At 42.4% G+C, this 14640-nt stretch overlaps 1 protein-coding gene across 2 annotated transcripts in view; it reads left to right on the forward strand.

Annotated features, from left to right (window-relative positions):
* Positions 1-14640, forward strand: part of sgsm3 (small G protein signaling modulator 3) — a 73629-nt gene that overhangs the window by 51598 nt on the left and 7391 nt on the right. The window contains exons 18-21 of one of the 2 annotated variants that reach the window (XM_028815226.2): positions 2264-2349; positions 2841-2963; positions 7461-7521; positions 10328-10399. In XM_028815226.2, coding sequence (XP_028671059.1) covers positions 2264-2349; positions 2841-2963; positions 7461-7521; positions 10328-10399 — 342 coding nt within the window. The remainder of the gene's footprint in view (positions 1-2263; positions 2350-2840; positions 2964-7460; positions 7522-10327; positions 10400-14640) is intronic. The other variant, XM_028815225.2, reaches the window with a different exon arrangement.

Genomic DNA, 14640 nt, shown 5'->3' on the forward strand with positions numbered 1-14640 from the left:
AATAAATAAAGAATCTCATCATTAGAGAATTGATTTAAATGCATGCAGGTTAGGTGGACTGGCAGTACTTAATTGGCCTGGTGTGTGATTGGTGTTTGTGTGTGTTCACCCTGCGATGGACTGGCTTCCTGCCTTTCACCCTATGCGTGCTGGGAGAGGCCCCGGCAACCCACGTTGACCTTATTCAGGACTAAGCAGGTTAGAAAATGACTGACATCTAAAGACGTATCTTCCTTATATGGCAGTACTCCATTATCTGATCCCGCCCCATCCTGTACAGAACAGTGAGGTCTTCTTGCTTCAGCAGGCCCAGCTGTAGGTGTTTCACTGTTTTCCCAGTCAGGACTGGCTATCGATTGATTAATAAGGAAAAGATGTAATAATAAAAAAAAAAAAAATGTACAAGTTGAAGTAACCACTCCTAATGTAAAACTGAAGCAGTAAGCTAACTTGACGTTAAAGGCGGACAAAATGTTTCTTTGTTTTTAGATGGATGAGTTAGCAAACTTCCTATTGCTTCCCAATGGGAGATTTAGAAACTTCAAAAATGTGTACAGTGTGCTGTATTTGGGATACCTCTAAGAAAATTGAACAGTCCCGTCAAATTTCAGTTGAAGAATAAGTGTGTCAAATTTCAAGAAAATCTGCCATTGGGAGCCAAGTTGTTTTATGTCGTAGGACAGACAAACATGGCTATTGCAGTAGGTGCTTTTCGCATTATACGTGAATGTACCTTAAAAAAATAAAAGGGAGATAATTCAACCAAAAAATATAATTTTTGACTGAGCATCCGTAAACAAACCTGAGTGGCTTTCTGTTGCGATGCCGTCATTTAAAGTATCCTGCATTGTTTTAATGTATGTATGTACTATACGAACTTGATAATCCATCTGTCCATTATTTTAACTCATTCAGGGTAGCGTCTCAGGGAAATCTCAAACAAGTTTAGGGCACAAGGGCAGGAACGTGCACTATGGCAGTTCACCTAACCTTCATGTCTTTGGACTGTGGGAATAAACTAGAGCACCTGAAGGAAACTCGCACAAACACTAAGAAAACGTACAAACTTCCATACAGGGAACACCCACATGCGTACACCCTGGTCTCCTCCTTGTGAGTTGTGAGGCAGCCTCACTCCAACTGCACCACCAGAAACTGGATTTGTTTAACATGGTTCTTGGTATTTTACAAAAATAGCGTCCCAGGTGGGACACATTCCAGTAATCCCTACCAGAATGAATTCCATGGCACCACGTCTTGAAAAATGTAGCTTTAGAAAAAAGGCCAGATGGCTGGTTACAACAATCTTGAGATGGGTCATCTACAAGTTTACATTTTTATACTACACCCAATTTAAAACCACACACACACATAAGCAATAAAAGCAAAGGCATTTCCTGGTTCACGACAAATGTTCTAATATACATATTTGTCTTTTCTCATCTCCATTCCTGTTTCTTATATAAACTGAAGTTTACTTCCGCCTGTGTTTCTTTAATCAGGTCATTTGTGACATTGTAAGATGACAAATGGACAAAGCCAGTATTTCCTTGAGTACAGTTTACAAGTATGTGTGTTAGTTTGGTTTGCATTTTTGCAACTTTTATAAACTATCTGTGACTTTTAAGTGAAATATCTAGAATTGGCATTTTTGTGTGCAAATGCTTCCAGGTGGTTGTTGAAAATTGTGCTGATTAATGGAGAAGGAAGTTTAATTTGCAAGAAGGGTTAGGGACCGTCACTGGAAACATGCTGTCATCTGGAAATGGCTTTGGCTATTTGTGGAGTATTTGTAGACGACGTTTGAAGTCGAGCTGTTCAAAGACTTCTCATCCAGACTTGCATCTTGCCAGTCCTAAAACTTGGAAGGGGTGCCTTTGCTTTAAAGGGGATCTGAATTCTCCAGGAAGTGTTTTTTATTCCAGTTTTACCCACCCTTCTATTTTCTTACTCAAGAATGCCTTATTCATCCCATGTGGTTTTGGCATGAAGTAGTCGTACTTTTTTTTTTTTTTTTTTAATAGACTCAACTTTTAAAAGGAGCACACACCCAAAGCAACTAAGCACAAACACACGGGAGTGAATATTTGTATTTATTAGCTCAGAGCTAACCTTTTGTATGGGTGGTGTGAAAATGAAGTGGCCACAGTATGGCTGCACAAGCTTCACAAAGATGCATTTTTGCCTGTGATGTTTAAGACCTCTAATCGACGGTAAATGGTGACGGGAGGTTTAATGCATGACACTTGTTCTGTCACTGCAGGCTGTGCAGTCAGTAAACATGACCCACGACGCAGCTCACGCACAGATGGATGTCAAGTTCCGCTCGCTAATCTGCGTTGGTTTGAAGTAAGTACTTCTTTGTTCAGTGTGTCTTTTTTAAAACTAATGAGGTGAACAAAGCCGATTAGGCCCACTTTGGCGAAGCTTTTTGGGTATCAGGATTGATTATGGAGGTGGAGATCTACATTGAAAGGGCTGCTCCTGTCTTCTAACAGAGGTTTTACTACAGGTCATTACATGTAAATGTTTGAATGAAGATGTTGTTTCAATGTCAGATTGTAATGATCGTGCAGTGTTTCCCTTTCTTAAATTAAGATTAATGCTTTGAGAGTTTCTATATCTGCGGTGGGCTGGCGCCCTGCCCGGGGTTTGTTTCCTGCCTTGCACACTGTGTTGGCTGGGATTGGCTCCAGCAGACCCCCGTGACCCTGTAGTTAGGATATAGCGGGATGGATGGAGTTTATATATTTGCAATGGTTGCTCAATTGGATGTGTAGTAAGGATGAAAAAGCAAACCACTTCAGTTTTTGGTAGTAATGGTTGTCCTCACTCTGCAGTGAGCAGGTGCTACATTTGTGGCTAGAGGTGCTCTGCTCCAGCTTACCGACCGTGGAGAAGTGGTATCAGCCCTGGTCCTTTCTGCGCAGTCCTGGTTGGGTGCAGATAAAATGTGAGCTAAGGTGAGTACTTTTATGCGTTATTTTACATTTTTTAACTGATGAGTAAAATATACCACCTCGGGTTTGTTCAGGTGAATACTTAGTGGAGGTCCGGTTGGATAATTGAGACCTGTCTGCGAAGCCTTCAACGCCTCTAGTTGAAGCAGAAACCTTGACAACCTGGATGAAATATTGGGACAGCTTGTAATGGCCGACCCACTCACCCAGAACGGCAGCTACACCACCAAGACCCGTGGCCTGGCAAGCTGAGGAACGTTATACCAAACAAGTCATACTTCTTCCAAATAAACGTCCCCAATCAACAGTTAAATAATCATAAAGCAAACATTTTGCAAAATAATAATGTGTATATACTTGGGGGATTCGCTTGCTAACCCCACGGCCTGTACTATGTGCTAGCCTCTTTGTGGTTCTGCCGCTCGCGTATGGGGATGCGGATATATTGTACAGTTTAAACAGATTTTTATTTTCATGGGAATTGTTACATATGCATCAGTGCAACGTATAACTGCCCGTGATTGAATTTCGTTTCTTTCTCTCTATTAAATAAAACGACTTTTTTGAATGTTTGGCTCTGAGATTTGTTAGTTGTCTTCGCAAAAGCTATTCTAACAGGAAACTATTAACATTTTAATACAAATGGCATCTCAGGATCTAATGTCTAATGAGATCCACGATAGATGTACTACATTACCTTTCTTGGATACATCCTTCTTTCTACAGTAATTCATGCATTGTAAGACCAGACATTGTTAACGGTTGTAGATATTCTATGGGATATTGTAAGTTGTTGTTTTCATCTTCCACACGATCACCACCATCTGTTTTAGCATACTCTATTGTTACACATTTAGCCAATTTGCCGTGTAACCGTTCGACATTTTTGGACGCATTTAACCAATTTGATGTGTAACCGATCAACATTTTTGGCATTGATTCGTTTGAGTTCCTCGTTTCTCTGTGCTAGGATTGCCCGTGTGCTCATTCTTTTATGTTGGTAACCCTTCGTGATGAAATTCTTCAATAAGATTTGGACATAATACGTCTTCTTTAATTGGAAACTTAAAGTGAGGAAAACGTTAAAATGTATAAGAGCTGAAAGCGCAGGAAGTGTGTCTGACAAAAGCATTCACACAAATGAGAGGTGAGAGGACTGTGGTCTTGTTTGAGAGGAGGGCGGGACTTCAAAAAATCTCAAGGCAAAAGTCTCTTCTTGCAGGACTTCTTCCAAAAAGTCTTGTCACGTCGAAGGATATTTTTACGTAATAGAGCGAAATTAATAGTGATAAGAACCAAAACAACAGAACAATATATAATTCACTCCCTCCAAAGCTCCCACATCACACCCAACCTCAAAAGTGACCAGCAGAATGTAATAATAATAATTAAAAGGTAAAGCAAAAAACTAATATACAACACAAATCCTCCTTTGACACCACACTGAACATGAAACAAATAAGACACACGGAAACACGAAATGCACATAAAAGTCCAGATGGTTAAACGGATGATGAATAGTGATCGTGAACCTTGTTCAGCTGGAAAGAAAATTATACACGGATGAAAATGATGGCTTGCTCCACTCCCAAGTAACAAAAAACAGTCTCACCGTGCTTCTCCTCAGCATCTCGGTGTAATCAGGAACTATAGGGTTTTTTGCGTTGTAATGGTAAAGTTGTCAAGTCTGGTGTTGAAAGCGGCAAGCAGAGGAAGGTGTAGGTGGTTCGATCGATGCTCTCTCTTAGCTCTGAGATGAAGTATCAGTGTAGTAGACAGGATTTTTTCCTTCTTTTCGTCCTCCTGTTTAAATAGTAAATGACCTGGATGCAAATGATGGGATTCACAGGACAAACTATCAGAAGGGACCACAGTGCCACGTTATTATTCTTTCCCCTTTGTGTCCAGGGGACAATATTTACACGGATACACAGACCATGTAAACAGGAAAACGCTACGAAAGACGCGACTCAGCACAGAATACATTTAAGACGACGTTAATCATGTACCCGTGCTACAAGCTAAACAAATGGACCTGATGAACTGAATGGTCTCATCTCATTTGTCAAATTTCTTACGTTCTAACCATGTGCACAGTAACACCAACATTTGACAAAAGCACGTAGCTCCACCTTTGGTGTGACCATCACGTCCTGCTTCTAAATGTTTGCCGATTTGTTCAGGACATTTTTTCCATTATCGTTCCTAGCTGTGGGTAAACCAGTGGCAGTAGCTTTTCCTGTCTACTGGTTTCACAGAATGGTTCTTTCTGTCTTGGCCCTGGAAAGTACAATTACCCACAAGCACCCTGGCAACGCAGTAGGTAGTAGTAGTAGTAGCAAAGTAGTTAGGGAAGAGGAATTTTCAAGATTTCAACATACGAGACGTCCGAGTTCCCATTAAGGTTTGAGAATTTTGTCAGTTTATTTAGTGATTCACAGACTGTTTTTCTCTGAAAATGTTATTATCCCTACATTTAGTTTGACACTTTGAGCAAATGGGGGGCTTTTTTTTTTCTTTTCTAGTTTTCATACTCGTACGCATTACATTTACATTTATTTATTCGGCCGATGCCTTTATCCAAACCGACTTACATAGTCGTGCAGGGTGCATTAGTAAACCCTGTGATCCCCCAAAGCTAACAGACAGTCATCAGTGCATCACGGTCAAAATTTCCAGCATCCATCACCTTTACTGTCTGGCACCCACTGTGATCACTTTCTTTAGTGATCTGTCTACTTGTAGGCCACGTTTGGTAGCTTAGGCCACAGTAGAGAGCAAGACAGGCTGCAGTGGCCATACTCTTGAGGTTGTGCTCCTTTATCACCTCCAAAGTGGCATTGAGCAGATATTCTTATTTTGGTCCATTCTGTAGATGTATGGGAATGTATTTGTGTATATAGATAGATACTTTATTAATCCCAAGAGGAAATTCACATATCACATAGTGTATACGCATACACTACCAGTCAAGACGTTTTAGAACACCTTGGTTTTTTTCCAAGTTTAATCAATTGAAATGCAATGAATGACCTGAAATAGTGAAAAGGTAAGCAGTAAACTGCCAGAAGTTTAAATGTAAAGTTTAGGTTAGCAAAAACTAAAAAAGGGACATTCCAGAATATTACAAACTAGACATTAAGCCCGTTCCAATAACGGGCGCTAGAATAGTAGTGAATAAACATTAGTAGGAACAGTCTATATTAAATGGCAAAGGACTGTCTATTTTCTGTTACAGTAATACTGGCTTGTATGTGGCTGTAATATGCGTCACTGTATTGTGTGCCTTTAATTTTCTCTCACAGTAATACGTCTCTCCAGCAAGTATTTTAATCTGTGCTGGCGTGCAGCTGATTATTGTATGTATGGCGTCTCCCCAGCAACGGATTTTATGTGCGTGAAAATAAATCTACTTTTAAAAGTCAACCTATTGTAATATTATGAAAATTCCTATATTTAGGAAAACACTTTACCGGGCCAAGTTTGTTAATCGCAAATCTGACATCCTCAGAGTGAACAACAAACACTAATCCCACCTCTTTGGGGAAGCTGGTCTCCGCGTCTCAGTACCCGATTGGATTTTTCGTGCGTTATGTTTTAGGTCTTACCTCATTTACCGAAATCCGATTGGATCGGCCGCGCGATATTTTATAGGTCCCGCCCTCTCTGTCTTATGTGACGCGTCAGGTGGCCTTTGAAGTATTGCACCGTGCCCCGCGCATGCGCACTTCACCAGAAGACACGGGCATATGGACGCACACAGGGATTTTATTAAAGAGGATGGCCCTTCTACAGGGAACAGCTAATAGGTTACAACCTACAGATGTCCTACAGCTGTTAAAGTAAATGAAGCCTTGTAAGTTGAAACAAACAATTTGTGCAGGTGTCCCAACTTGTGATGATTACTCTCAGTCTGTCGGAACATACTGTGTTACTACTTGGACAGTATTACACTGGCCCAGAACAAATAAATAGTGGCAAATAAAAAAAAAAAAATAAGTCAAGGAATCATTAAGTGTACAAAATGTTATTCAGATTTTTGATTCATCAAAGTAGCCACCTTTTGCTGATATGATAGCCAAACTGTGGTAACCCTTTTGATTCAGAATGCCAAAATGAATTTAAATCCATTTTTATAATTGGTCAGTACCCATTGTGAATGCAATGGAAGCTGCCCTGGTTGGGGTGCTCATACTAACTGTTGGTTTGCATACATATTTGCTAATGGTATAAATAGTTCAAATGCAATATAAAGGTTTACATTTTCACTAACTCCATTTTAAGTTTGACCCACAGCTACCCAAACACCCAGGTACAGACATTAACGAACTACAATACTGAAAGAGTATAAAAGCCATCACATCCATATATACATAAGCCTTCCTTACGTAGCTGTAAATGACCTGAAGCCACAGCTTCCAGTACCACTAGCCGTGTTGAGCTTCTCCTCCATAAAATGTGAGTTTGTGACAGTTAATGCCTTTTCTCTTCTTTTTGTAGAGTGCTGTCAAAATTTGCCTTCAGCCTTTCCCAAGACTATGAACTTCCGGCGAAGAGAGAGGTAAGGTGTGAATGTAAGCGGTGGGTGGGCCTCGGCTCACCTATAGACTGCACACAGTGTCGGGACATTTCATCCCATGCTGGGCACATAAAATAATTGAGACTATCCGTTCTATCATGTGATGTTTATTTCATGTCCACGTTTTATCACGTCTTTGTGGAAACGCTGAAAAAATAGTCATCTTCTTGTATCTGCTCTTTTACACCCTTCCTGATGAATGATGTCACAATATACAAAGCAAAACAAATGAGACTTCTGTCATGTAAGAAAACTACGAATTTGTATAAATGAGGAACGCACTGTGTTGTAATCTTAGCTGAACAATACCCCTCTTTTTTTTAAAAAAAAATGTGTTTTTGACTTGGCGGCCCAGTGACCATTGCTGCTTCCTGACAGCTGCGTGGACCTGCTCACCATAGCAGCCTGCATGTGTTCTCCTTCCATATCCCACAGACAGGCAGGTTAGGACACTCTGTGGTTCCAAATTGTCCCAAAGTGAGTGACACCGAGTGTGTTCCTTGATAATATGTCACTCTTAGGGTAGGTGTTGGGCTCCCTGTAATCACCCATTCATCCATCCATTTCCCAACCCGCTGAATCCGAACACAGGGTCATGGGGGTCTGCTGGAGCCAATCCCAGCCAACACAGGGCACAAGGCAGGAACCAATCCCGGGCAGGGTGCCAACCCACTGCAGGACACACACAAACACACGCACACACTAGGGCCAATTTAGAATCGCCAATCCACCTAACCTGCATGTCTTTGGACTATGGGAGGAAACCGGAGCGCCCGGAGGAAACCCACGCAGACACGGGGAGAACATGCAAACTCCACGCAGGGAGGACCCGGGAAGCGAACCCAGGTCCCTGTAATCATAAAACTAGAATAAGTAAATTTGTGGATAGGATTTTCTAATACAGACGATTAGCGTTATTGGGGTTCTGCCACCCTGAGCTGTACACAAGTGGCACGAGCTTATTAACTGAAGTAAAAAGTACCGGAATTTCCATTCTTAGTAAACTGTATTTGCGTACACCGATCAGCCACAACAGTAAAACCCCCTGGGTAATATTGTGTAGGTCCCCCTCTTTCTATTAAAACAGCTCTGATCTGTCCACGCGTGGACTTCACAAGACCACTGAAGGTGGTATCTGACACCAGAATGTTAACTCCAGTAAGGTGTGACCACCATGGATAGGACTTGCTTTTCTAGCTCGATTGGATTGAGATCTGGCAAATCTCAACACCTTGAATTCTTTGTCATGTTTCACAAACCATTCTTGAACAATTTTTCTTACAGTGTGGCAGGGCACGTTATCCTGCTGCCATCGGTGAAAACTGTTACAATGCAAGGGTTTGCGTGATCTGCAGCAGTCTTTTTAAGTAGGTGGTATGTGTCAAAGCAACATCCACATGACTGCCAGGACCCACAATTTCCTAGCAGAATGTTGCCCAGAGCATCACAGAGCTTTGCTAACTTGTCTTCTTCCCATACGGCATCTATTCCCCCAGGTAAACGACATCACCCGATCATCCACATGATCTAAAAAAGAAAATGTAACTCATCAGGCCAGGCCACCTTCTTCTGTTGCTCCACGGTCCGGGTCTGATACTCACGTGCCCATTTTAGGCGCTTACGGTCAAGGACAGGTGTCAGCATGGGCACTCTGACCGGCCTGCCCCATATGCAGCAAGCTGCGGTGCACTCTTGTGTTTTGACACCTTCCCTCATTTTTCAACAATTTGTGCTACAGTAGCTCCTCTGTGGGAACAGAGCAGACCGGCTCGCCATCATACCCCAGCACATCAGTGACCCTGTTGCCAGTTGTCCTCCCTTGGAACCACTGCATACCAGGAACGCCACACAAGACCTGCCATTTTGGAGAAGATCTGACCTTGTTGGCTAGTCCTCATAGTTTGGCCCTTGTCAAAATTTGCTCAGATCCTTACCCTTGCCCTTCTTGCATGCTTCCGACACATCCCCTTCAAGAACTGCCTGACATATCCCACCCCATTGACAGGTGCCATTGAAGCCAGATAATCCAACGGGGTTTTAATGTTGTGGCTGATCGGTGTATGGTGGTGTTGTGTGCTTTTCTGAACTCTCCTGCTTATAGTTCACAATGCTTTCTTCTAGAAGCTACTGTTACAAAATTTGGTTTATTTGCTGATTAAAAACGTTCTCAAATGTTACTTTTCAGAGATGGCAGTAAATAAAGTGAGGAGTTCGGAACCAGAGAGGGTACAAATGATGCAAAGTTCATTCATTTGCTTCTTCAAGTATTGATTTATGAGGGGCAGGAATCGGTAATGGCAGCATTAAGAATACGCTGGAATTGAGCCCTGGACTGGGCACCAGTATATCACTGGGCACAGGTCATAGTTAGCAAAAAATGATGACAAGGGCAAGCCATTCGCTCAAAATCGCTCATTATTCCCTATTCACATTTTACTATATACCGTTATTGTTTCGTCTGTGTATTTAATTTTTTTTAAATATTAATAGTGTAGCTTTTGAGATACTTGCAAGATGTAACCAAACCTTATCAATCTGTCACTCTACGCCTGTCCACATGAAATGATTTTAACCATCTGGCCGTATTTCTAACTTATCAGTAGAAGAACCACCACCCCGGAAACCCAACACATTATTTAAAACTGGCTTGTGTTAAGTTCAGCCCCCTGTATGTCATTTTAGTAATGTACTCGGCCCACCGGCATGGCCTTTTGGCTGCTCTCTGTTACCCAGAGTAACGTGTTGTGTTCTTGTTTTCTTTTTCCTTTCTAACTGGGAAACTTTTCAGAGCTCGCCCATTATGAAATCGGGAGTGGTGGACATGTTGATAAAGCATCATCTCTTTAGCTGGGACCTTTAGGTATGCAAAGAAGCAGTTAACGGTTCCTTTAGCAGCACTGCATCGGCGGCACTCTGGTGATGGTGGTACATGTTGGGGTTTCACGCAGCTATTGACGTCAAGCAGCCTAAAGCTTCCATGCTCTGAGAATGGAAAATTATTTGCTTTTTCTGTTGAGAGTGTTTGTGTATACAGTAATCCCTCACTTATCGCGGGAGATAGGTTCCAAGGCCGACCGCGATAACTGAATTTCCGCAAAGTAGGGACACTATATTTATCTATTTAACGTGTATTTGGAACGTTTTTAAACCCTCCCTGTATTGTTTACAACCCACCATTTACTCTATTAAAAACAGGGACAACTGCTAAGCAATATGAAATCGGTAGATAAGTTTACACTTACTGTATAGCGAAGTACACGTAGCAGCTTGTAGGCGGCCATGACGTCGTCGACCTTGTTGCAAAGATTCCTAAAGAAGATTCCATCCAGACTACTGCCTTATCACGTCCACTTGCAACTCATTTTGCACCCTGGTTAAAGGACACTGCGGCCGTAGATCTTATATGCTTTTCCTCCTTTTTAAAGAAAAAGAATCGATGTCCTGCAGTGGTGTAGCTGTTCCCTTCCTTCAACATATCCAAAACTTTTACGTTTTCTGCAATCATTTGCATCTTCTGTTGGTGCTTGGACACGGCCCCTGAAGCAGTAGCACGTTAATGCTGAATGAGTGAGATGAGACTTCCTGGTTAATGCAGCACTCCGTCGCTGAGCCAATCAGCAGCACACAGGAACTTAACTGCGTGCTCTGATTGGGTAGCTTCTCAGCCATCCGCCAATAGCATCTCTTGTATGAAATCAACTGGGCAAACCAACTGAGGAAGCAAGTAAAAAGACCCATTGTCCGCAGAAACCCGCGAAGCAGCGAAAAATCCGCGTTATGTATTTAGATATGATTACATATAAAATCCGCGAAGTCGTGAATCCGCAAAAAGTGAACCGCGAAGTAGCGAGGGATTACTGTAATGCAAAGTAAGCAGCTTCTCAAATAAATATATACAGTGGGTATAGAAAAGAATCCCCCCCTTTGAAATATTTCCTTTTTTTTGTTTTACAGCCTTAAATGAAAAGACACACAAATATTTCTTCCCAGCTTTACTTACTCAATGCAACCTCAAACATCCAAGTGAAAGATATCACGGCTACAGTTCAGAAAAATTATAAAAACTCAAAAACAAGAAATCCTGAGATTAAGAAAGGCTCACCCCCACCCCCCCCAATGTCAATGTGTTGAACCCCCTTTTGCTTTAATGACAGCCTTGAGTCTGTTGGGATACTTCTCACATCCAGATTGAGTCATATTTGCCCCCCACTCTTCTTTACAGTTTCACTGTTCAAGTTCGGTCACAATGGATGGTGAGCGTTGGGGGTCTGCTATCTTCAGATCTTTCCACAGATTTTCACTGTGATTTAGGTCTGGGCTCTGACTGGCCACTCCAGGACATTCACTTTTCTCTCCTTCAGCCACTGTGTGGTCAATTTTGTTGTGTGCTTCGGGTCGCTGGTGTGTTGAAAGGTGCACATTCTGCCCATCTTCAACTTTCTGGTAGAGGGTAGCAGGTTTTCCTCAAGTATTTTGCCCCATCCATTTTTCCTTTTACCCTAACGAGAGCCCCCAGGCCCTGCGGCAGAGAAACAGCCCCACGGCAGGATGCTGCCGCCTCCATGCTTTACTGTTAGGTATGGTGTGTTGTTGATGGTGAGCTGCATTGGTCTACCGTTTGGTATTGAGGCCAAAGAGTTTGATTTTGGTCTCATCGGACCATAAGACCTTTCAAGGTGCATTCTGGCAAAGCTCAAACGAGCCTTAACTCTTTTAGGGCTAATTTTTTTTTTGTTTCTTTTCTCCCAGGGCTGAATATTTTTCCAAAAACTAACATTTTTTAAAAAAGAACACAAAGCAATTGTTTAACATATCAAATCAACAAAAGATATTTACTTTTGACGAATGTTACTGTCTTGCATGTTGTATGAGCCTGAATTCTCAATGTGTTGTTTTGATGCCTATTTTTCAATTGTCTGTTGCTGCATTTTCTAACATATATTGTTAGTGTGTACTGTAGAGAGACAAGTCACCCATTTGCCATCGTGCCATGCCACTGCTACCAAGTTTTCTGCCTGCATGAAAACCGTATTGTCACCTCTTTTCATCTTCTGAAACTTTATGAACTTTATGTATGGCATTATAGCCTGGCTCACCCCATGGGATTTGCTTCTGTTTATTACAGAAGTGAATAAAACTTTGCAGCAGCACGTACCTAAGCCACCAGGGGACAAAACACGTTTGGACCAATGCTCCCTGAAGTTATATCACCAGTTCTGTCCCATCTCTATTTGTAATGCCACAGCGCGCTTCATCTCGTCTTTCGTTGTGGGTTTCCACTTTGAAAAATGAGAATGCGATGCAAACGCAGCCCGCGATTCAAAAAAAATCTCTGCCTACCTGTTTGTCTCGTCTGACAGTAGCTGAAAAGCAGCATCAGGAGAGAGCAGCCTGAAGTACAGCAGCTGGTGATCTGTCGTGTCCAAAAGCAAGCCATGCCGTCTTGTAAACTCCGGTAGCCATATCGGCTCTCAACGGATCAATGTATGTGTATTTATCCCACGCGAACCTTGCCGTAGATGCATCGGCTGCGCGAAGGCACTCAACTGGCAGCAGATCCGCTCGCGCGGCATCGGCTGGTGTCTGATCAGCTGATGCCTGCTACTCACTCTCTTGCTCGATCTCCTGATCACTGCCAATAAAGTCCGATTCTGAAAAATCAAGAGTCCGACTCCGCGGTAATGCGCAAAACAACGTCTGCCAAGTGTTTTCTTTTCTGCACTTGCTTCGCTGCCTTTTCACATGTCGGTGCCATCTTGCCTTTGTTTACATTTCGCAACTCGCGCACACGCAAGGTTTAGTTGCCGAGTCAACAAGTCTAGCATTCCTCCAAGCACAGAGGGAATGCCTGTGACGTGACAGTGAGATTTGTCGCCATTAACAGCTGATTGTCGCCCCTATCCCTGGATGTCGACATTCGCCTTCAACCCCTCCTGTCGACAAAAGTCGACATCCGCCCTAAAAGAGTTAATGTGGCCTTTCTTGAGAAGTGGCTTTTTCCTTGCGACCCTCCCGAACAAACCAAAATTGTGGAGCGCTTGTGGAATTGTTGTCACATGCACACAATGACCACTCTTTGCCATAACATCATGTAACTCCTTCAAAGTGGCTATTGGCCTCTTGGTGGCCTCACTTACCAGTTTCCTCCTTGCTCTTCCATCCAGTTTGGAGGATCCAGGGAGGGTCCTAGTAGTACCAAACACTTGCCACTTCTTTATTATGGACTTTATTGTGCTCCTCAGGATTGATAAAGCCTTTGAGATTGTTGTGTCTCCATCTCCTGCCTTATGTCCGTCCACAACTCTATCCCTGAGATCTTTAGAAAGTGGCTGGCCACCCATAGTCAGTTGTTTGCTGTCAGTTGCACTACCAAGCAAGGGAATGAATGCTCCAGGAACAGCTTCACTGTAGCTGTGATGTCTTTCACTTGGATGTTATTAATTGCATTGAGTAAGTAAAGCTGGAAAAAATATTGGTTTGTGTGTTTTCATTTCAGGCTGTAAAGCAAAAAAAAAGAAGATGGGAATATTTCAAATATTTCTATACTCACTGTGTGTGTGTGTGTGTGTGTGTGTCTATATAACTTTCCAAAGCTGATCAACTGCATGTTTGGCTCTTCCTACAGACGTCAACTGCTGCCTAGTGTGCGTTTGGTGTTAAAGACATTCCCTTTAGTTGTAGATGTTTGTTTTTGATAAAATAAATCCTTCACTTTTGGGACCTTTTTATGAAGAGCGGTTTTGGCTTTGGGTCTCACTATGAAGAAGCAGCCTGGTAGTGGGTCAGTGATGCAAGCCGTCTGTTCAGCTATTGCTATGCATTAATAAGAGGCACTCCACTAGAGCTGAGCTGGCCAGGATGTCGCCATAACTCAAGTTGAAGGTTACTGTCCCATGCCCCAATACAATTCTTTCTTGCATGTCTCTTCAGAATAGTTGACAATAATACAGCGCCAGCAAAGATACACATAAAAAGAGAGTTTACCTAGAACATACAGTATATACACTCTGCCGGCCAAGATATAAAGTGATCTTTATATGGGACATACATGTATACATGGCGCACATGGTTAGAAGTACAGCTTGATCACGCATGAGGACT

This window comes from Erpetoichthys calabaricus, chromosome 12 (assembly GCF_900747795.2).
Source record: "Erpetoichthys calabaricus chromosome 12, fErpCal1.3, whole genome shotgun sequence".
NCBI classification, from domain to species: Eukaryota; Metazoa; Chordata; class Cladistia; order Polypteriformes; family Polypteridae; genus Erpetoichthys; species Erpetoichthys calabaricus.